The sequence below is a fragment of the Cornus florida genome, unplaced genomic scaffold (assembly GCF_030987335.1).
Source record: "Cornus florida cultivar Cherokee Brave unplaced genomic scaffold, ASM3098733v1 CherokeeBrave_3.0.0_Hap2_Chr10, whole genome shotgun sequence".
Taxonomy (NCBI): Eukaryota; Viridiplantae; Streptophyta; class Magnoliopsida; order Cornales; family Cornaceae; genus Cornus; species Cornus florida.
The window spans coordinates 87,195,819-87,219,579 of NW_026775580.1; the positions used below are offsets into that span (position 1 = coordinate 87,195,819).

General features: G+C 34.4%; 3 protein-coding genes across 3 annotated transcripts; 1 reads left to right on the top strand and 2 right to left on the bottom strand.

Moving 5' to 3' along the window:
• Nucleotides 1–211: 211 nt before the first annotated feature.
• On the top strand, nt 212–7,720 carry LOC132279771 (VAMP-like protein YKT61). Its single transcript, XM_059781813.1, has 6 exons — nt 212–634; nt 1,747–1,844; nt 2,865–2,969; nt 3,120–3,185; nt 6,175–6,261; nt 7,309–7,720. The coding sequence occupies exons 1-6, from the start codon at nt 442–444 to the stop codon at nt 7,357–7,359; spliced, it is 600 nt and encodes a 199-aa protein (XP_059637796.1). The 5' UTR covers nt 212–441; the 3' UTR covers nt 7,360–7,720.
• A 1,905-nt stretch (nt 7,721–9,625) lies between these two features.
• On the bottom strand, nt 9,626–11,077 carry LOC132279773 (temperature-induced lipocalin-1). Its single transcript, XM_059781814.1, has 2 exons — nt 10,607–11,077; nt 9,626–10,029 (listed from the first exon to the last, which is right to left on the bottom strand). The coding sequence occupies exons 1-2, from the start codon at nt 10,976–10,978 to the stop codon at nt 9,841–9,843; spliced, it is 561 nt and encodes a 186-aa protein (XP_059637797.1). The 5' UTR covers nt 10,979–11,077; the 3' UTR covers nt 9,626–9,840.
• A 3,746-nt stretch (nt 11,078–14,823) lies between these two features.
• On the bottom strand, nt 14,824–22,272 carry LOC132279774 (two-component response regulator ARR12-like). The gene is made up of 6 exons (XM_059781815.1): nt 21,607–22,272; nt 20,534–20,686; nt 19,910–20,302; nt 19,730–19,806; nt 16,688–17,938; nt 14,824–15,158 (listed from the first exon to the last, which is right to left on the bottom strand). The coding sequence occupies exons 1-6, from the start codon at nt 21,752–21,754 to the stop codon at nt 15,087–15,089; spliced, it is 2,094 nt and encodes a 697-aa protein (XP_059637798.1). The 5' UTR covers nt 21,755–22,272; the 3' UTR covers nt 14,824–15,086.
• Nucleotides 22,273–23,761: the final 1,489 nt, after the last annotated feature.

Genomic DNA, 23,761 nt, shown 5'->3' on the forward strand with positions numbered 1-23,761 from the left:
TTGAATTTCTAAGTTTGGACAGGTATTGTCTTTCAAATTAATAAGACCATTCAACGACTCCAATCAAAACTTTTAACTTTCACAAATTAAATTGATCAAAAGTAGGTCCCACATTATATCCAATTTTGTCGGTGATGCTGCCTAGGCCAATACAAGCTGAACGAATTGGCACAAGTTGATTACTGACAGGTAGGCGATTGCAACAATCACAGAATTTCGAATCACACGCGTCACGAATCACGATCGCGCCACAGCAACGCAACTTCTCTACGTTTCCTTCAAACCTAACACAATCCAATACTGGTCTGCGTAAAAAAAAAAAAACCAGAAAAAGAAAAAAATAATTGATTTAACCCCGAACGATCGACTCATTCTTGCGAAGCCTTTTACCCTTTTGTTTTTCTGAATTTTAGAGAGAGAAGGGGAGAGTTTAAGAGAGAGATGAAGATCACCGCGCTCCTGGTTCTGAAATGCATTCCGGAGGGGTCGGATCCGGTAATACTGGCGAACGCATCGGACGTCAGCCATTTCGGGTACTTTCAGAGATCCAGCGTCAAAGAATTCATCGTCTTCGTGGGTCGGACTGTCGCCAGACGGACCCCACCCGGCCAACGCCAATCCGTCCAACACGAAGGTCCGATAACTTTATTATGCTCATCCGATCTCTTTCATGTATTAGGGTTTGGATCTCGCACTTGTCGTGTTCTGGACTTGTGTAGTTGGCATTTTTGTTTATGACCTGTATTTTTTGATTTCTTGAACATACAGTTAGGTTAGTTTTGTTTAGCATCTTTGTTCTTATTAGCTTTGGTCTTATTAGCTTTGGTGATAATTTGACAAAGAGATAGTTTAGTTTGTATAATTCTCTGAACATTTGTAGTTATTTGGTAGAATTACCATTTGTATTTGTATTTAGAGCTCAAAAGACAATTACTTCATTAGGTAATTGGGTTGTGAAGTCATGACAATTTGGCCGTATTAGTAAATATTTCTGATAAACTACTTGGAAAATTCGTTTGATGTAACAATTTTCAAGCTAATTATAGGGGAAAAGAACATTTTGAAGCTTGAATTTGAATTGGAGTACAAAAATTCGGATGTTGAATTGAAGATCTCAACCAATTTAGAAAATGTTCTGATGAATAATTCAGAGAACTGGTTGTTTTATTTATTTATTTTAGTGACAACTAAACTTAAGTAGCTGTGCAATTAAAAGGATTTGAAAATTTTGAAGTCTTGAATTTGATTATGCTGCCAAATAATTTTTTCTATAAAATATTGTGAAATGCATAGTTATTGGTAAATTGTTAGTTTTGGATCATTTTGTTAGTTTTGGATCTTTCTTTTATCTAATAATTGTAAGTATCATGAGCTTATGTTGTTTTTACTAAAGTTTATGACTTGTGAGAGCAATTCAGTGATTAAGTAATTTGGGGTTGTTTTAAGAGAATGTTGAACTTGTTAGTAAGATTTCCCTTAACATGCTGTTTAAGTTTTTTTTTTTTTTTTGGAATTAGATATACTTGGCTTTGAAGTCTTTTGTTTCATGATTGAAGAAAATTGAACTTGTTCTTTGGAAGTTTAATTGGAAAGAATACGCAATCCTCATGTCTGATGCATGAATATTTGTCTATTTTTTATTTTATAGAAATCATTTTACAATTTTGGTATAGTGTTTGCAAATATGTTATCCGAGTCGCGCAAAGTTTTATTTTTTATTTTTATTTTCCCCCCCTCTGTTCGTAGAGTACATGGTGCATTCTTACAACAGAAATGGTCTCTGTGCGTTGGGATTTATGGACGATCACTATCCTGTTCGAAGTTCGTTTTCACTGCTTAATCAGGTAGACCCACTTTTATTCATTTATCCATTTTATTTCGAAAAAATTTCATCCTAGTGCCAACTGCTTCGATACTTTTTGCATGTTTATTGTTCTGTGATAGTTTTCCCCCCCTTATCTTTTACTCAGTCATGAACTTTTGACTTTTGAGTGAATGATCTTCAGATGTTGTCATGTTCTGATAATATCTTAAACCGTTCATACTAGTTTAGTACATATAAGCAATAACTTCTTCGTGTAGATTCCCTTTTTGAGCCTTCCTACTTTATATTCTGAAGTTGTAGATTTAGCTGTCTGATTTTTTTATTTTTAAATGAACTATCCAAAAGTGTGGTGCTTAAATGTAAGGGGAGACAGCAATAAGCAGTTGAAGAACGTGTTAGAAGCTAGAATATACCATAAATTATATTTCCACACGGCTGAACCTCAAGGTGGCAGCCATTGCTGGATACAGTCAATATCAGGGCCGGATTTCTCTCTGAATTATGTTGCTGTACCTTGATACATATAAAATTCAGAAAACCTTGCATGAATTTCATATGAGGGATTCAATTGGCAATGTTAATCAGCATCATTCCCTTTTTCGTCTCTGTATGCAAGTTCTTTTCCCTACTATATGTGTGCGCAATGGGACAGGTCAGGGGCGGGCAGGTAAAGGTTTAGATGGTCTAGTTGGATTTGGGGTGTGATAGACTCTCATCAGGGTCGGTTTGGGGCTCCTATTTGACAGGGCATGTTCAGGATAGGGGTGCCCCTTCCCATAACACCCCATTCTCAGTTTGTCACTCCTAGTTCTACATATTAATGGCAGACCTTAATTTTCGATCAATGTTGGGTAAATGCTAAGCAGATCTTTTTGGGCTTATTTAATCAATTTATTTGTGGCTGAAATTTGGTAAAAAAAGCACTTTAGGGTCTGTAATGGTATAACAAAGGGTATGGGTACGGTTGTGGTGATGATAAGTACCAAAAGAAGTTAGCAGATACGACTGGGAAGTAATTATTAAGTAAATTTTTTGTCAGCTAATAGATGAGTACCAAAAGAATTTTGGTGATTCGTGGAGAACTGTGCAAGAAGATAATGCTCAACCATGGCCCTATCTGAGTGAATCTCTAACCAAATTTCAGGTATTCTCTAACTCTGTCCTCATTGTTTTTGCTAGTCATAAGACAGCATATTGATATGTTTTCCCCTATTTCCAACTTGAATACACTAAATTTATGTTTTGAGCATATGCTGAAGATGAGCTGAAGTTCCCCCCTCTTTTAATATTTCAGGACCCTGCTGAGGCTGACAAGCTATTGAAAATTCAGAGGGAATTGGACGAAACGAAAATTATTCTTGTGAGTGTTCTGTTATAACTGCATTATTGTGCATGTTCGGATCTGTATATGATTTAATTACCTCGTCCTTTTTGCGCTTTATTTGTGTTAATATCTTTTTGTGTTTTCCAACTCTTGAATTTGTATGTCCATATGTTATGGACGAGGTTATGTTAATGTTTCACTTGTATATACATATTCTTTTTCATCTAAAATTTGGTTGTATATTGCAACAATGTTTAAATTTACCCAAGAACATTGTTTCAACTAGTATATATTTGTCTGTTATCTAGAATTTGGAATGTTGCTTCTTTATTATCAAAATAATGGAAGTACGGTATTGATACTAGGCCAACACACATGCGCTTTTATGTCATACTTTATGTGAATATATTGTTATTAGGGAAATCAACTCGTGGACCGGCTCTTGAAACTGATTCTGCTGTTGTTTTGGGAACAACCCCAATTGAGTTAATGTTTCACTCTTACATATATATTTTTTTCATCTAAAATTTGGTTGTAGATTGCAACAATGTATAAATTTACCCAAGAACATTGTTTCAAATAGTATATATTTGTCTGTTATCTAGAATTTGGAATGTTGCTTCTTTATTAACAAACTAATGAACATATGGTATTGATACTAGGCCAACACACACGGCTTTTATGTCATACTTTATGTGAATATATTATTATTAGGGAAAGCAACTCGTGGACCGGCTCTTGAAACTGATTCTGCTGTTGTTTCGGGAACAACCCAATTGAATATACTCTGCTTCTTTAGTAACTATTCAAATTGTATTAGCTCTCTCTCTCTCTCTCCCCCCCCCCCCCCCCCCCCCCCCCCCACAACACAATTTTCTTGGTATATTTAGAATATATAATGATGTTATCTATTGTTCTCTCAGTGTATCTAAATCATCTGGTTTATGTTGAATTAAGGAGAGATATTATAAGTCCAACAAAATTAGAGTTCCATGTAATATGTCATATTTTTGCTACAAAACATGAAGAAATCAAATGACTTAAAAGGAAAGTGGCAGGGAGTTTATTTTATTTTATTTAAAAAGGAATGGTTAAACAGTTTCTGTGACAATTTATGGTCATTACAAGCCTACATTGTATTTAAAGCATAGGATTTCCTGAACTGAAGGAGCCAGCTGTTACATATGTGCCTATGAAGCATGAAACTTCTAAATGGTGCTGTATGTGTGTTGGTCATTGACATTTTTGGATGCCTGTTTAACACATCTTGGATGCGTCCATTGTTTAAAAAATAATTTTTTTTTTTTTTTTTTTAAATTTCGGACACTTGGCTAACACTTTTTATTCTTGCAATGAATTTTGATATTGTAAAAGACTTTCTTTTGGTGTGGAAGAAAATATTACTATAAGAAAAATCAATGTAAATGTTTATATAATGTTTGAAATGTTCAAAAAACAAAAGATAGTAGAAGTTCTACTGAAAGAGAGGGTATGAAAGTAGACCTCAATTTCTCAAATGGAGTTTTAATGATTCTGCCAATATACCTAAAGCAGTCAATTTAGTTACATCTTTTATATTCTATTCCCTCAACACACATACTAAATTTGTTTGAAGATTTTTGCCAGTTTAATGGTAATTGTATTTTTCTTACTTACTGGGCAAAGGCAAGTAAGAGAATATATTTAAGCTGTAACTCGTCCAATTTCTAACTTCTAACATTAGGTATTTCTAGATTGAGTTATGAGTATATATATAATTTACTAGATTGATTGTGTATACAGCTATACCGTTTAAATATGACCAATAAATGATGCAGTCCATAAGAAGTTCAAGAAAGAGAAGAAAGCAAATTATTGGTTGGTTCATTTCAACGAGGGACCCAATTGAAGTCATTTATATTATCTTCACTAAACTACTAAAGTTCATATGCTGTTGGTTCCAGTTGTCATGGGCACTAGTGTTGGCCCATGAGTTTTTGTTTGGGTCATGGTATTCTAATTAAGTCATAAGTTATGGTTCATAGTTACTTTAGAGAAGTTCTATTAGTCAAAGTCTTTAAATTTTTATATTTCAAATCTATATTTGGAGTCATAGGCCTAAATGCTGTATGAACTTTCTAGCAAATTTACAGATGCTTAGATTCTCTTTTAATTTCAGTAAATATAAGTTTATTGAATTTTCAGAAGCTATTTTAGGTCTTCTAACCTTAGTTGTGATGCCTAACTTATTTATTTATTTTGTTATTATTATTATTTATTTTGTTAAAGGTTCTGCACTTTTTTTTAGCCTTTGCAAGAGATAATCAGACTTGTTTACCCTTAAAGATCCTATCTTCCAAGTCCTAACCCTTCCATCTTCAGTTATTCAACTGCAGTGCACAAAAAAGCTAATATTTTCTTGTGGGTTACTATTCTCAGTCCTTGAACTCTCCCTTTTTCATCCCCAAACTCTTTTGTACCAGCTCAAAATCAATGTTAACCCTTTTTCTTATCTTTAGGCCTTCAAAATCATACTTAAATTCCACAATCTGTCCAGAATTTCCTGCAACCTTCACCTCTGGAACCAAGTGATTTTCAACGGCTCTCCATGAAAACTTCCTATTTTTCAACAAACTAAAGCCATAAATATATATAAGATTTCCATGAACTAAGCCCACAATAAAATCGATTATTCGGGGTTCTATTACTACTTTTACAGTGCTGTTCTTTATCAACTTTGCTGTCATAGTTTGCAGGATAGTATTCTCCACACTCTGCAACAAAACTATTTGGTAGAAGCAAATCTTAGTCTTGCATAGAAATTTATAAACGTTAATTAATTTTACTCCTCACTATTTTTGGAGGGATGAAGTTTCGTAGATGTCACATGAAAATGTGATTATGAATATTCTTTTTTTCAGAAATTGAAGCAAGGGGATTTTGAATATTCTGTATATGACCTTATAGTCTTATTGCAACAATTATTTACTGATCTAGTTAATCTATTACTGTACTCTTTCCTCATATGTTTCTACGCTTCATACAGCACAAGACTATTGATAGTGTCCTTGCGCGTGGTGAGAAGCTGGACAGTTTAGTTGAGAAGAGTTCAGATCTCAGTGCTGCTTCACAGGTACATACTTGTAATTTGTGCATACTTGCACTAGCACAACATCTGTTTGTTCAAACTTCTGTTCACCATGGAGCATTTACATAGCATATGTTTCTTCTTTTTGGTTTACTTATATTCTTTGTTAATGATCACAATGTGTCCATGTTGAACCTCATTGAAGTTTATAATATACTGCATCCATTTCAACTGTTAGTTGTAAGATTATCAACGCAACTGATCAGTGTGTGGGGTTGCATTGTTTTTTTTTATATTTTAAAGTGCCTTTATTCTTGCAATTTGGGTCATGGCTTCGATCTATAACTGAATGAATGCTTGCCTGCATGAGATGTTCCAATTATTGGGATATAAGCTTTTTTTAATTACTATTAGTAGTACAGGAATAAAATCATTGAGTTCACTTGGTGAAACACTGGATGCATAACATTTTTAATGTAGTTTATGATATGAAAGGGTTTTCTGCAAGAGGGTATCCTTGGTCTAAAATATTTGGATTTGGAGTTGCTTATTGGTCTTCTTTGAGCACTATGAAATTTATTATAATCAGCCCTTATTTTTTGGAGTTCTCTAGGTGGTGATTGAGATATTACAGTAGGTTTTAGTTTCAGAGAGTTTCAAGTACGAGGTCTGATAGTTTTAGTTATGTTTAGGAGGAGTTATATTGTGATCAGGAGAGGTATTTAGTTTGATATGTTATATCCTTTTTATTCTATATTTTATTGTTTTCTCTTTATTTCTCCTATTTTGAGATATTTTACTGGAATTTTCTTTTACAAAAAAATAAAACATATATATCATTGAAAACTCTGCAAAATATCATATTTTTTACAATTTATCCACAAAACAGAATCTTCTGTGTGTGATGTAAGGGACCTGATTTAAGAAATGGATTTTGAGAACTTACATTTCTATATTGTTCTATAAGAAAGATGATATTCATAGTTATGATTCCATATCACTGTTTTTGTGCGAGTTATTTTAATGTTTAGTTATGTAACTAAATTTACTCAATTGATAATACAAGGACCTGCTTGTTGGTTGTTGAAACAGATGTTCTACAAGCAGGCAAAAAAGACCAACCAATGCTGTACAATATTGTAAGATTTTAAAGCACAGAGACTACGCTACCATGGCAATCACTTGTTCTAGTGTTAAATATGATGGTTCACACAAGATGGTGGTAGTTGTTTATATCATTTATTTGTTGCTCGCTTGCCAGAATTTATGGATGTTACCCCTCTTGTATCTTTGCTATCGGATTGAAGAAATGGAAACCGACTGATACGGGCAATGTTTTCCTTGTTATAATACTAATATACTTCCATGTTCACAATGCTTAGACAAGGGCATGTTCTAGGAAATGTTACCTTTCTCTATTTGTTTTATTTTGGCACTGCTAGCTTTATCCCCTCTGAGGAAGTAAAATTGACTTGGCTCTAAATTAAGATAGCCATATACTTTCTGATTTGTTATCAAATAGTTGGTATGTTAAGACGTCAGTGATTCAGCTTGCATAACTATGTTAGTTCAGCGTATTGTATTACTTGATCTAGAAAACTCCCAATTAGAAGACCTTAGTTACCTGAAAATACTGAGAAATTTACTTCATTTTTTATATAAAATTCGAGAGCTCATTACTTCAATTTGTTGTCTATTTAAAAAGAGACATTAGACTTGTGAAGACGAATACGATAGTTACTAGTTTCTTAACGATACAAAGAAAAGGAATTTAATGCCTTCGCAATTACTGTGTGGTTTAGTTGACCAGACTAGGTGAACATATCTCTAAGAGATCGATGTCAATAGATTAAGGCCTAGTTTGGTGCGGTGGAATGGAATGCAAAGAAAGTGAAATGGAATGGTTTTTATTCTATTCTTGTGTTTGGTGGTCCAATTTTAAACTTAGAATCGTCATTCTCCACTATTCTTGGAGAATGGTCATTCCATCAAAATCATTCCACCTTTTCACAAAAGGAATGACCATTTCATTTCAACTTTAGAAAAATACAAACTAAAAAAATATTAAAAAAAAAAACCTAACAAATTACAAACCTACGCATCACCATCTCCTCCATCAAACAAACCGTAGGCATCATCACATCCTCTGTCAAACCCACAGCCGGCATCATCACATCCTCTGTCAAACCTACCGCCGGCATCATCACCTCTATCAAACCCACTGCCGGCATCATCATCTCTTCTATCAAACCCACTGCCAGCATCACCTCCTCCATCAAACCGCCGGCGTTATCATCTCCTCCATCAAACCCACCGCCGGCGTTATCATCTCCTCCATCAAACCCACCGTCTGATCTTGAACTTCAAAGTGTTGGACAAAGACACAATAAAAAATCAAAAGTAGATTTGAAACTTTTTTGTTTTTTGGTAAGTTAAAAAAAATAAATAAATAAATAAATAAAAAATGATCTAAAGTTTTTTCGTGATACTTTTCAAATCTGTTTACATAAACTTTTTCATTGATTTTGTGAAAGAATTGCTGAAACCATTATTTCCAAATCAGATCCGTCCTCACCTGATCGCACCGAAGTTTGTAAATCGGATCACCATTTTTTTCAAATCGGATCACCATTCTTTCCATCGCCTTTTCTCGCCCAATCTCCAACATCTCACTTGCTCAGTCTCTACTTTCTCTCTACTTTTTCTTTCTATCTATTGCCTCAATCTCATTATTACATACCTTCTATCCACTGGATTGGAAAAAATTTGATGTTAATTTTTTAGTTAATAATTTTTTTATTAATGATAAAGATAATTTGGAGAAAATAATATAAATGATGAATAAGGTAAAATATTATAAATTTAATCCATTTTTATTTTTAATCCAACCAAACAAATAAATAGAAATTATTATTTTACTTTTATACATTCTATTCTATATTTGCAATAAAACAAGAGAATGGGAATCATAATTCCCACTCTATTCCATTTCCACCTCTATTCTCATTCCATTCCAATTCATTCCACCATACCAAGCTAGCCTGAATCTCGAGAAATCTGAAGATAGAAATATAGACCATGGTCTCTGGTCAACCTCTGAACAAATATATCTCCCATGCCATTGAATTTTCAGTCGGGAGAAACCACAAATTTCGAAATTTTGACGGGACTCGGTGGTACAGGGTGAGGAATTTGGGTTTGGTTCCATGAATTCCAACAGAAATCCGTAGGCAATATCATCATCTTTGAACTGAATATAGTTGTCACTTGTCTATGCACATCCTAGTTTGGGCCCATGACAGCTATATTTATTCAATGAAGGGGGGATAAGGTCCAACATAAACTTGAGTGGAGTTCATACTTATCCTTGGTTCCCAAGTTTCTTAACATTAGTATCTAGAACACCATATAAAGTATAAAATATCTTATTTACTCCACCCCAAAGAAAACTTACACGTCATAGTTCATATGTTTCAAAACTAGCATCAACATCACTTATCTTACACAGATTGACAATACCATAAAGCAAAAACAAATCTAAATACAGCACTCTAAAGATCAAGATAATGGTAGGATGGGTTTTAACCCTTTATTTTATCTTAAAAACATATATTAGCATATTCCCTATTTTCCAAAAATGGACTTGAACCACCAAATGCCTTTGGTGTCCGTGGAACTACTTTCTTCACCTTCTGGAGGAGGATCGGTTTGTGTTGTTTTTTGAAGCTTGCTCACATCATACCCTTCCTCTTTGGCTCTCTCCACAAGCTGATTGTATATCTCTTCATCAAGATGGGTCTGTCTGCATAATATCTAAAAACAAATAACACCAACAAAATATTACAGAAAACAAACAAACTAATTACCACATCACATGAAAAAGAAACATCCAATAAATACCCAAAATTAATAAGTAAATAGTCAAAATAACACATAAATAAGCACAAAATAAATATATAAAAAAAAAAAACTCATACTTATCCAAGGAAAATCTGAAAAAAAAAAAAAAAATCAACTATATTATATTCCTAGCAGGCAATTCTAGATAAACTCAGTGTACACAACTCTTTTCAATCACATCTTCACTAATTCCTAATTTTAATTTCAACTATTAATTATTCAAGAAGGGAAAAAATTAACCAATGTGAATTGAGCAAATTAACAAGAACCTATATGAAAAACCAATACAAAATGATGACCAAAACATTAAATTTCAACAAAATCCCTTATAGAGGTGAATTGAGTAAATTAACAAGAACCCATTTGAAGAACAAAAAAAAATTTGTCACCAGAAACTTGAAATTTGAACAAAACCGGCCATTTACAGAGCTATGCATAAAGTTTCGCTCACACACACACACAAATACGAAAGATAGTGAATGGAACATACCCAAAGATACTTCCTGCTAGGCTGACCAATCAAAGCATACTGATACTCATCATCAAGAAGCAAGACCCAGTAATCCCCAACAACAGGAATGATGGGCAAGAATGGAGGGACATAGAACTTGACTTTGAGCTTGGCCTCATCACTGGAAGGGTCAGCCTTGTAAGCAGAGCCTTCAATATAGCCTCTCTTGCCATCAGTCCAAGTCTCATTCAGGACATTCACAGTACCATCTTCTTTCAAAGTGTAAGTAGCCCTAGTGTTGATGCCACTTTTGGGTTGAAACCTTGACGGGAATGAAGCTATTTCATACCAGCGACCCATGTACCTCTGTAGATCTAGACCCTTCACCACTTCCATCTCCTTCTTTGCCATTTTCTTCGGTGAGAACAGAGTTTGAAAAAAGAGAGATTTAGGGTTTGAAATTGAAATGTGTGTGTGTTTCGTGGGTTTTTCTTTGTGTGTTGATAAGGTGAAGAGGTGGGGTTATATAGCGTGGGATGTGATTGTGGGCGCTAAACGTGTACCTTACAGGTGTGCGGTGTGAATCTTTGCAATGTGCCAGATTCTATGGGTCATTCTAGAATTTATGTAACTTCATGCTTAAGTTACAGGGATGTATACATTTTGCATTATATTTATGTATTTATCTCTTAGTGAGCAATAAATTTTCCATTTTAATCTTTTTTTTTTTTTCTAATTAAATTGAATTTGAACTATTACTTGTGAATTCGTTTTCATGAGTATTGAATTATTGATGTGTTACATGAGGAAGGGCATAAAATCTGATATATATATATATATATTGTTGGATTCATTTTTAAACATCCTAACTAGAACTTTAGTTCCAACAAGCACATCATATATTCATATGATTCATATATATGATCACATGTATATAGTGCTTCATAGCCAAAAAAATTAAATAAATCTACTTATGCGTTTAATTAAAACTTTATTATATAAGTCCTAATTAATTAATAATTTATAATAATTATAGACTTGATGGCGCGAGTTCAATTTATGTAAAACTTAAAAAGATTTTCTTTAAAGATAATAATAAAAGTCTTTATCAAATATGAAAATAAATACCTAATAGTTTTTTTTTTTTTTTTTACATAGAATGTTCATTTATATGATTCTCCGGTATTCATTTATTATAACAAATAGTGAGTTTCAATTTTTATGTTGTTTCATCTGTATTTGAATGTCAGAAACACATAAATCATTATCAGGCTAGTTTATTCATTCTAGTCAACACTCGAAAAAATGGCTTAATTCTAATAGGGCATACAAAGAATCGGTAGAATCAGTTCGGTTCTTCAAAGGTTCAATTCTGATTTGGGTTCCAAAATTGAGAAATCATTTAATTTCGGTAGACCCTTTCAAATGGAACCGAACTAATCCAATTATTTACAATAATAATTTATAGTCAAGCATTAAAATTGTAATTTACAATTACAATTCCATATATGTTATATTATAATTGCAATTAACAATTACAATGCAATTAGTCAATATATATTTTATACTATAATTTATTACAATTTATTCTCACTTAAGGGTTATGGTTTATGGTTGTAACTTGTATGACAATATTGGAGTTGTCACACTAAAACGCTTCTGGTTTCTTTGCTGTTTAATCTTCCAAATTAGTCCTATGTCTATGTTTAATGTGTTCAATAGAAACAGTTACCGCATTTTTCAGAATATTATCGTTTGGTTTTTTTGCTTTAATTTTCAGGATGTCATTTTTTCTACGGTTGCTTGGTTGATACTTTTAAACATTTAATATGCCATTATACAATTAGTCAAGTGTATATATTATAGTACATTTTACCATTACAATCATATTATATTTAATAATTTCTTGACTGTTGTCTGCCTAGTAGCTCACAGAGACTTTCACAGACCCACAGAAAGATTGTAACCATTTTTATTAATTTCTTCCAATATCACAGTGCCTCAATAATTAATTACCTTCATTATTTATCTTCGCCATTTCTATTACCACTACAAAAATATGTTACTTTGTATAAGAAAAAGTCATTCAAGAATTGTGTGGTATTTCCATCATACCAAGTGCATTAAAATGTTAAAAATTTATCCTCTGTATTTTTTTTTTTCTCTCTATATTCATACCTAGTGTATTGAAATGTAAAAAATTTAACTTCGAAGTTTAGTTTGCATTTATTGGCAATCTCATAATTACTTGCAATGAAAAAGGTCATCACTCCACGTATTTTGTTGAAATTTTTATTTTTCCCCAAAAGATTAAACAACTGAATATATAAAGTATAATTACATGCGGGCCTTCGGCCAAACAGCCCAGAGAACTGGGAAGCAAAAGCCCAAATAAATGGCTGAAAACAAGAATTACAACCATCCAAAAACAATGAGGCCTAGCCCCAAAACCAAAACAAATAACCTAAATTAACGGCTAATATAGTCGTTCATGGTTTTCATATCATCACGATGCTCGGTCCGGTGGTCTTGGAGGAAGAAGGGAGCAAGAACGCGAGAGATTCCAGTCACTCACTTATGGGTCTTGTAACAACTCAGTCCTTAAAGAACCCAAGCTTGAGAATATAAGTGATGGTGAAGCAGATTTTTGCCAAGAGAACCCATTCGGTCATTTGTTTCCTCCCACGTGTGGTAGACTACAGATGAGAGGTAAACTTTGCGAAACAGGTTTGGTGCAGAATTTGACCTCCATCGATTGCTAATCCATAGAACTAGGATGTCCCAATTGCAAATTTGGGTGTAAAATTGGCATTTATCTCGAGTTTATCTCCAAATTTGCGATATGAAGCAGCAATTAAAGAATAAGTGATCACGTGATTCTGTGTGGTTTTGGCCTAAGACACATAGATTGTGGAGATGTGCCATTGATTTGTTATCGCGGGTTGAAAGTCTAGATTGCACTGTTAACCATAAATTGAACTTCACTCGAGAGATTGTGGGAGACTGCCATACCAGGTTGTGCCATGGAACTGGAGATGAACATCCCGCAAAATAAGATGTGGCATGCTTTAGACTATACAACCCTGTAGAAGATGCAATCCAAACCTTTCTGTCTTTTCTGGGTGCAATCCAACCCTTTCTATCTCTATACCATCAGGACATTTGACAATCAGATGTGCTGCAAGAAACAGTATCGAATATTGATAGGAGTGTTGTTCTTTCTAATTCTTTATTTGTTCTGTTCTTTAAAGATTGTACATAGCCATTGATGAATTTGTTGAGATAGTTGCAATGCAATGATTTTATGGTCATTATTTTTTATTTTCTTATAAATTAAATGTTGTTCCATTTGATAATTGACCTTTGTGTAATAACTTTTCCAATCAATCATGCTGAATTGACAGTGTGGCTTATTATAGAATAATGTACTATTTTTAAGGGCAAACTAGTTATTCCAGTAGTAGGAGAGTTTCAGCAAATAATTTGTCAAAAAGCATTTAAGAAATACAAACACTAACTTATAAGTTAAATGTAAAAGCAAAAGCAAAAGTTAATATCAAACAGGCTTTTAGCCCGAACCAATAACTCCAAATCCTTCTTTTTTTTTTTTTTTTTTTTTTTTGGGTACATTATTTTCAAAATAAAAGCACCTTGCTACTCCCATTTTTCATTAGGGCAAGAACATTAGAGATTAGTAATTAGTTGTTAGAGAAAAGGGAGAGAGTATAAGGCTTGAACACATGCTACCAAATACGAAAAATAACCCAATCACTCCGGTGGCTCTTGCAACCTTACTATTACCATACCATCCCCATAAAAATTCATGAAATTAGCAAGGAAGCTATGTGTGGTGGGTATTAGGGAGTTGTATGCGAAGGGAAACATGTATATGCCCAGTTTTAACGGATTGTAATTTTGTGGCAGCCATCGCCACATCTCTTGTTATCTAATATTTTACTATGATCGTGCTTCATCTCATAAAACAGCAAAAGCTTCTGTTGCTTCTCACTAAAAAAGAACCTTCATATAAACTCGAGGACGAGCAAACGAACGAGAACGTTGATGCAGGGAGAGGAGTGGCCAAACACCATTTAAGGGAGCACCTAATAGAACAATCTATGGCATCCTGCATCGTCGTGCCAATACTTAATATAATGCAAGGGTAAAACTACCAGCAACTAATGCTCCTACGCTTCACAATTAACACAGTACCATAACTCTCATCATGTCATATCTGGAGGTCAGTCACTTTGCAATTGAAATAAAAGAAAAGTTCTTCAGAGTTTGAGATATTCTAATGGCATTGTTCCCTCAAGATGTCGAGACATTGAAAGATTTAAGAAACCCACATGGCATTAGAAACCCACATGAAATAGAACTTTGATAACGGGATAAAATTGGAAGGATACACAGAGAAATGCAGAAAAAAGTTACATATTGATACAAACTCCTCGTGGAGTGAACTTATCTGTTGATACCTCCTCTTTTCTCTAGATATAAGCAGCAGCTTACAGGAATCTCACAAACATGAGCCAAACGAGCAAGTATCAAATCCAAATTCTCCGTTCATCAGCATTGTTCCTTCTTGTTCCTGCATCACATACTCCAGTCCTTTATTAAAAAGATAAGGAAAATGGGGGGGGAAAAAAAAAAAAAAATCTACAAAGATTACATGGTAATGTACCAAGGTTAACAGGCTTCTTTTAAAATACTAGATTACACTGACATCTAAACATACAAAATCAAAGAGGTAAACCATTCAACTAAAAGCAATAAAAAGCAGCATCAGTGCAACTAACATTTATTTTATTTTTAACTTAATTTCCTTCCTTCTAAAAAGTAGTCGTGATAACCATTCACCCATAAAGTACACAAAATTTCCTGTATTCTCAAATTTATAGAGGTTTTGATTTTTATACTGAAAACAACGATTTCTATGAAGTATATACAAGACAAGGAAATGACAAGACATCCTTCTGCCACCAAGGCACTCGATCATCGGGGGAGAGGGAGAGCTTCATTTTCTATTTCTTCCTTCTCCCACATCGAGCAAGATGTTCAATTTTTGAACCTGACCAGATAGCACTTGCTTGCCAGGGGTATTCTTGATCACAATTGAAAGAATGAACAAACAAATGCGTCATGAAGGAATGAAAATTGTTTTAGCAATGAAACTAATTTCATTTAAGCCAACTTTGCAGGGTTGGAGGAAACAAGATACATAAAAATAAATAAATAAATAAAATAAAAAGGGAAGTCAAATAGAGATGATTTAAAAAGCATTGGTCTCTTATATAACCTGGGAAGTCAGATGTTACTTGGAACGGTAATCATTTTACTACAGTGAAGAGGGAAGAGAGCGTGATAAGCTACATACTCTAAACCGTCGTACTAACTGTAATATAGGAGTAGCTTTGTATAAACTTGATCAGGTAGTTTCAATTTCTAAAGGGTATCTTTTGACCTTTAGATGAATAGTGTCCATTAAAATAAGATATTAGTTGTATCGAAATTAATCATGTGAAAGCATTGGTGATTCCATGACTCATACTGCAACATATTTGCAACCTCATGTAGATTGGAGAGCCATAATCATCAAAATTCCAAATTGGATTCTTCTAATTTAATGAAGTTCATTGATTTAGCACGACGCCAATACTTTTCTTACAAATACCCCTATTTTCTCCTGTTAGTTCTAAGTAAATTATCTTAGAAAAATTTACCTATATATTTATTCAAAATGACAACCAATTGACTTTCATTTTCCAGAAAGAATCTCTTCCCAAGTAGATTTCACCTGAGACATTGTATGTAATGACATTAAATAGCCGTATGACTTAAGCAAAGAACAAAATGATTTTCTATTTTACTGCAAAATTGTGTATCCAAAACTGCTGGAGTTTACAAAAATACCTAAAAGAAGTTTGCACGAATTATATAAAGCAGGACATTTTTATACAGTTTGCTGACTAATATGATTTTTTTTTTTTTTTTTTTTTTTCTTGAATTCTAATATGGTATTCATTGAATCAACATTTCAAAATAATGAATAAGGGCAAAGCAAAAGAAGACACATCACGTATGAAATTGATATAGACAATGCTAGATATATTTTCGTACCCGTTTGATCATTGCATTCACTAGATCATCCAACGAGTCATAATTATTAGGAGCAAAACCACCCTGCAACTTTGTTTGCTCCAAAAGGTAATCTTCCGTGGCACTCATCTTTGAGTCCATAGCTGATCTCTCAACCTCACCATGCTGCACCAGAGATGAAGCACCACTATTTGATTGGCCGACATTGCAGATTCCATTATTTTGGTCCAAACTCTGGCTTAAGGGGCCCACAACACCACTGGCGGGAACCAAAGAACTTAAGGTGCTGAAAATTTTATTTGAGTTGTGGGTGTAATCCTCTTTATGTTCTCTCCACCTTTGGTTTGTTGCTTGGTTCATATTCTGAAGATTATCACCAACCAATGCGTGGCAAAGCATCTCTCCTCTGGAATCCTCTAGAGGTGCTGAAGGTGTAATGATAGAAGAAAATTCGAGTTGGCTACTCCGAACCTGAGGGCCAATTGAGGAAGCATTTTCTCTTAAGCTATTAGGTTGCAACTGATTATGATGGAAAGGTTCGTTTAATGGCAAAGAATTTGAAGAAAAATTTGATAGTTGAATGGGACTCTGCCAATTCACATTACAGCTACCATTATCCCGGAAATTAGAAGCACCACTGACACCAACATTGAAAGGTTCCGAGTTGAAAGAAGCCCTTTTGAAAGAAGACTGATTTCCAAATCCTTCCCCAATATGTGTTTGTTGTGGGTTCCCTTGTAGCATCAGAGGATTGTTAGGGGCACTGACTAGAGAGTTACTTGAACTACCAACTACAACACTGCTGTCTGCATATGTACTGGCAGCTGCAAAGTTAGTTAGATCAGCAGTTGAATTGAAATCTCCATTGGAACACTTGCTCTGTTGCAAATGGTCAAGCTCCGATGATGCTGGAATCCCATGAAACAAACTTCCAATTTGGTTTGCAGGCGAAACAACAGGCTGGAACTTCCCAATATTATTAATGGAGTTGCTTGAGATTTGGGTATGACTTGGTTGAATCAGTGCAGGAGAACTGAGGCTACGGAGGCTCACACCAGCAGGGGTGTTTAATCTACCAAGAATCCCACCTGGTGAATATGATGACAAGGCAGAATTTGGAAGCCTTCCTGACCCAGCCAAACTTCTAAAATCTCCGAGTCCATCGAATGAACCACTGCGCATATAAGAGGAATCTTTACATCCTAATGCAGCAACCAAGTTAGCTTGCTGGTTTGCCACAGAACTGATCCTTTTCAAGTAAAGCCTATATTTCTGTAACAGAATCAGAACGGTAAGCTTCAAGGGGAGCATTATGACAATATTTCTCAAAATTTTCAAATAAGTCCAGTTGTTAATTCATTTGTAAAGAGTTTTTATGGTGTATACTATAAGTGCAATTTTAAGCACGCAAATATTTGGAGCCAGCCATGCTAAATATTAATGAAACTCCAAAATTATTTGGACAGGGACTAAATTGAAATCAGAAATCCCTGTCCTTGATAATGAATTACCTTCCCAAGTGAAGCCAGTCAGCCCATGTTTCATACTTTCTTGGTGAGGTGATTTATTTTATTTATTCATTATTTTTGGCGCATTTTGGTAGGTGGGGGCAGGGATTCTCCTTTACTTTCCATGATGGAATAGAAACTAAGGTTATCTCTTATTATTAGTTAGGGCAAATTACACAAAGGACCCCTCAGGTTTTCATCTTGTACATGTAAATAGAAGATGCCACAATATAACAGAAAGGTCCCAAATTAACTGTTTGTGATTAGTGGATTGATAAGAATTTACATTTTTGTCCTTAGAGTTAAACTATTTGTTTAATGAATCTAATTTTTTTTGTGTATTGTTAAAGTTACGGTTTTGCCCCCAAGACTCCACTTTATTTCCCCTTACAAAACCGTGTTTTTAATTCCACCCATGTCTATTTATTTCTCAAATTCCTGAAAATTGGCACAACATGCCTGAAATTACAGAAAAAACTGCTAAATTGACCACAAAACCTTACACCGCCGCCACAATGCACCCACCACACACTGCCACCACATCAAGCACACCGTCTCTGGGTCAAAGAAGACGTCGCCACAACCACACGCCGCCTCAACTGCACGCTACCACACCGCAACAACCACAATCTGTGACTGAGTTATCAAATTCCGAGCCTTGCCCTTAGCCCTGTCGTTATGCCCAATAGAGAGGACTTGACCCGTACGGACTCCATCTTCGACGGCGACCAAAGAACGGTGGCATCGTGGAGGGATTTTGAGAGAGAGAGCGAGTCGGAGAGGGTTAGGAGGTGAATCGAAAAGATCGGGTGAGTTGGGTCTGAGATCAACGTCGGTTCGAAGCCGATGAAGCAGAGGGCTCCAGCGCCGGGCGAGGCGTCAATCACCGACGCAAGGCACAGCGTGGTTGCATGTGTGTGATTGTTCGTGTAAGCATCCTCAAAACCAGATGCTCTTTCGCTTGTTCCATCCGCATCATCCCCATCCCCTCTCTGCCGTGATGGCCAGACACCCCTTTTACAGTTTTGTAAGAGGAAAGAAAGTGAAGGAGTCTTAGGGGCAAAACAGTAACTTTAACAATACATATTTTTTTAGATTTTTTCATTAAGCAAATAGTTTTACTCTAAGGACAAAAATGTAAATTTATATCAATCCACTAACCACATACAGTAAATTTAAGGCCTTTCTATATTGTGGCATCTTCTATCTACATGTATAAGATGAAAACCTGAGTTGTCCTTTGTGTAATTTGCCCTATTAGTTATTAGACAAGATTCAGTTAGCTGCCTAATGTTACAGTGAAACAATGGCAACAATGCAACATATACTTCTTTCAAATCTAACATAATTTTTGAATCAATTCAATTTACTCTTGCCAACTTGTTAGCATACTGACAATTTCCTACACCTGACAATACTTATTTCGTTTACTCCAAAAATCCAAATTATTCCTTGGGCCAAACAATACAATTATAGAATACAAAGAATTCCATTTGAAGGCATAGAACTTTTAAAGCCACAATAGATGCAAGAAAGGATAAGGAAAGATTTATGCCTGGAGATGGCTTGCCACATTTTCCCTAGTAAGTCCGTTGACATTCATCATATCAAGAATCCTTTTAGGAACAGCCTCTGCATAAAAACAAGAAAAGGAGGACCAAAAGAGGGAGTCAACCCATGATAACATTCATACATGAAGCACAAAACATAAAATGACGTGGGATGAAGGACTCACTGTCAATGCCCAATTGATTAACAGCTGCAACAAACTTCCTATGAAGCTCTATAGACCAAACAACCCTAGGCTTCTTCTGGGCTCCTGGGTCCTCATTCTCATTTTCGTTCTCTTCATCCTCCTCTTCCTCATCCTTTCTTTTTCTATTGAGCTTCCCATTCTGATCTGCATTACCTCCCAGTGCAGGCCCTAGTCCACCATCTCCACTTCCCTGTTGGGCACTATCTTGAGTAACCGACTTGTTTTGGGACCTGGAGTCGACCTTCTTTCTCCTGATTACATGCTGCCATATGTTTCTGAGCTCTTCAATTCTAACAGGTTTTACCAAGTAGTCGCAAGCACCATGGGTTATCCCCTTCATTACAAGTTTGGTATCACTGTATGCTGACAACACTGGACCATTTCAAGATATGAAAGAAAAGTTTAAAATCAATCCATGCCTTAATCCTGGATTAGATATTATATAAAGCTCAAATTGCATATCCAAAGAGACTACAATGAATAACCTGAAGTAAATTCTGAATTCTCATACGAAACCTAAACCTCAACTAATGAGGAGAATTTTTTTTTTGAATCTATGTTAAATTTACTTCATTATACATAAGGGATGGAGTTCTTGCTTACTGATGACAGGTAGATCCATTTCAAGACCAACAAGCTCCAAAAGCTTAAACCCATCCATATCTGGCATATGAACATCACTGATAACAAGGTCAAATCTATTTCTGTTTTCTCTCAACATCTTCAATGCCGTTCTTGCCTGACTGGTCGTTGTAGCTGCAACAGCCGGTTATCACTTAAGAAGGTGAAATTTTAATAAATAAAAATCAAGTTGAGTCTACCATAGATTCAAAATCGTAATGTTAAGAGATAGAAACAGAATCAAATAGTATGCAACTCCTTCATAAATATACAAGAAGATCAAAATTAAGAACACACTGGAATCAAGGAAGATTACTGAAAAACCATTTCTCACAATCTCCTGAACTTTCTAGAAGGTGCAAAACTGAAACTCAAAATACCCAATTTTCAGAATCTCATATAATATTGTAAGAAGTCTGCAATTGGAACTACAAGATCTGACATAGTCAACAGAAATTCTGAACCCAAACAATAAATAAATAAAATAAATTTGTCACAGTTTCTCAAATGCTCTATAAATAACAAGATTGCATCTCAAATTTTGGTTCGAAGTCAACAGATATTTTGAACTAGAAATTGAGACCATATACTGAGAATTAGAACACAGAAATCTTGAATTAAAGCAGACAATTGAACACACGTTTGACACAAACACATAAATATTCTAGGAACTAAAAAGTTGAAGTAAAAAATCTGAGTCAACTGTCATTCTGAGCCATTATGGAAGTAAGAAGGAAAATGGAACATCAAAATTTTCAAAATCTTTGAATTTTTTAAAAAGAAGTAGGAAAATAAAACACTTTGACAAAAATTCATGAGGAGAAATTGACAGCCATGCAAGGAATCAACCACCCCTTTAAAATTGATGGAAAAGAACTCCAAAATTGACATCTACTCATCAAAACTTCAATTGAACTTCAAAGAAATACCAAATTGGATTTAAAAGAAAAAATAAAAAAAATAAAAAAATCAACTAGCAACATAAAAAAGAACCCATCTTTGATCAATCAAATACAGATTCATGTCAAGAGAAATCAAACAGAGAAGGGTCAAACCCTGATACTGGCATTTCCGAAGCAAACCCTCCAATAGCATCAAACAAGTGGGGTCATCGTCGACGGCAAGAACACGCATACCCACCGGAAATCTATCATCGTTCCCATTTCCACCACCCGAGCTTCCTCTAATTTCCTCCACTGTCATCTTCGGAACAGAAATTTCAAAGACCCAGATAAGAAAATCAAGCACAGAACAAACTTTTAGCCTTTGCGCACTGAAAACACTGCCTTTTTTTTTAACTTTTTCAACAAACCCAGAAGGCAAAGAACGCTAATGAAAGAAGATTCGAGAAGAATTAACGATAGAGTTCGTGTATAGACTAAGAGGCGAAAACCAGTTGAAATAAGTAGTAAAGCTGTACATATTGTCAATAATGGAGATGACCAGAACAAAGTGAAAATGGGTTCAACCCAACAACACACCAAATCATATGGTAGTACTTGAGCAATCACAACCCCTATGTGTCTCTCTCTACAAAGAACCAATATCCCCACCTCTGTATTTGTCTTTAGCTCTTTCTTCTTCTCACAGAATAGAAAACCTTTTTCAATATAAAATAGTCGTGTGTGTGTGTGTTGATATGAATCAGAGAGCTGTTGTTTATACTTTATAACCTTCTTCCAGGAACTTTTTCCTCTCTCTTCTCTCTCTCATATGAAGCCAGAATCATGCGTATTTGGTAGTGGGAGGGCCTTTAGAAATGATAGTGTGCTTTGCCCATCCACCAAAAGTTGTATACAAAACACGGATCCGATTTTGATCTCAACCGTTAAGTAAATAAATCAAATATGAATTATAATTATTCGATTCAATAAAAATTCAAGTTTAAATATTATAATTATCCGATCTAATAAAAATTCAAGTTTATAATATATAATATTTATATATCATCAAAATACTTTCAAGTTTAAAGAGTTTAATTTTCATTACCTTTTTCTTTCATATTTTATTTATTATTTTTTAAGTATCATTTTTACCCGTTTAAATTATTAAATTGAATCAAATAAAAAAATAACCTTATCGAATTCAAATGGATCACCTTTGATCCCATTCGAATTGGACCCGTTTAGAGGCTTGCCCTAAGGGTGCACACGGTTCGATTTGGATCGATTTAATAGTTTTTTTGAACCAAATCAATTCTAACGGATTCATAAAATTTGGAATCAAACCGAACCATTTGACCAAAGAAACCAAACCAAACAAAATCGTGAAAAACCAGTTTGGTTCGATTCGGTTTCACAATTTTTTTTTTTACAGAAGTATTCATATTATACACATGCACAATAATAAAAAGTTATTAACACATCCAGAACTATTAATATACAAATTCAGAATTGGTAATAACCTAATATATTTTGAATTACTAATTCAACAACAATCAGCCACAATTCAATTTAGCCACTTTAAATATATAAATATATATAATAAATTGATAATACCTAAGATAATTAAGAGTGGACTATATAATTGATAGTTGCTACAAACTTTTATTCTGTGAATGATTTGAATTGTAAAATTATATTATAATATATTATATATATATATATATATATGTATATATAACGGCTCTGTTAGGTCTAATTCGGTCCTAAAAATTTTTAAATCGTGACTAAATCATATTTTTATGATTTCACAAATTTAAAATTACGACCAATTAAACTAAACCATCCAATCCGATTTCGTCTTATTTGAATTTTTAGTTTGACCAGATTGTTATACACCGTGGCCTGCCCAACACCATTGTATTTGGGCAGCAATGACTATCATAAATTTTATATCAGTGTCAAATCTACATCCTGATCTCAAAAATGATAACTCCGTATAGCTCAGTGATCCAACGGCTTAGATTACTCTTGGTGGTGTATGTTTGACCAAACGTAGGTCTTTAGTGGTGGCCCACTAAATTTCTTAATCAACCTAGTTCAATGATAGGAGTGCTGTGCTGAAAATGTTGAGGTTCGTGAGGAATACTGTTCTTTCTATTCCACAGTATGCCCATAGAATGATAGAATTACGTGATCAGCAAGGCGATTTTGCAGGGGTGTTATTGTCAAATGGGAATAGTGAGACAAATTGGCAGGGAAATCTATAAACACATAACACATTACATTAGCTTTCAATGCTAATGACATAACACATTTTTTCTTTTTA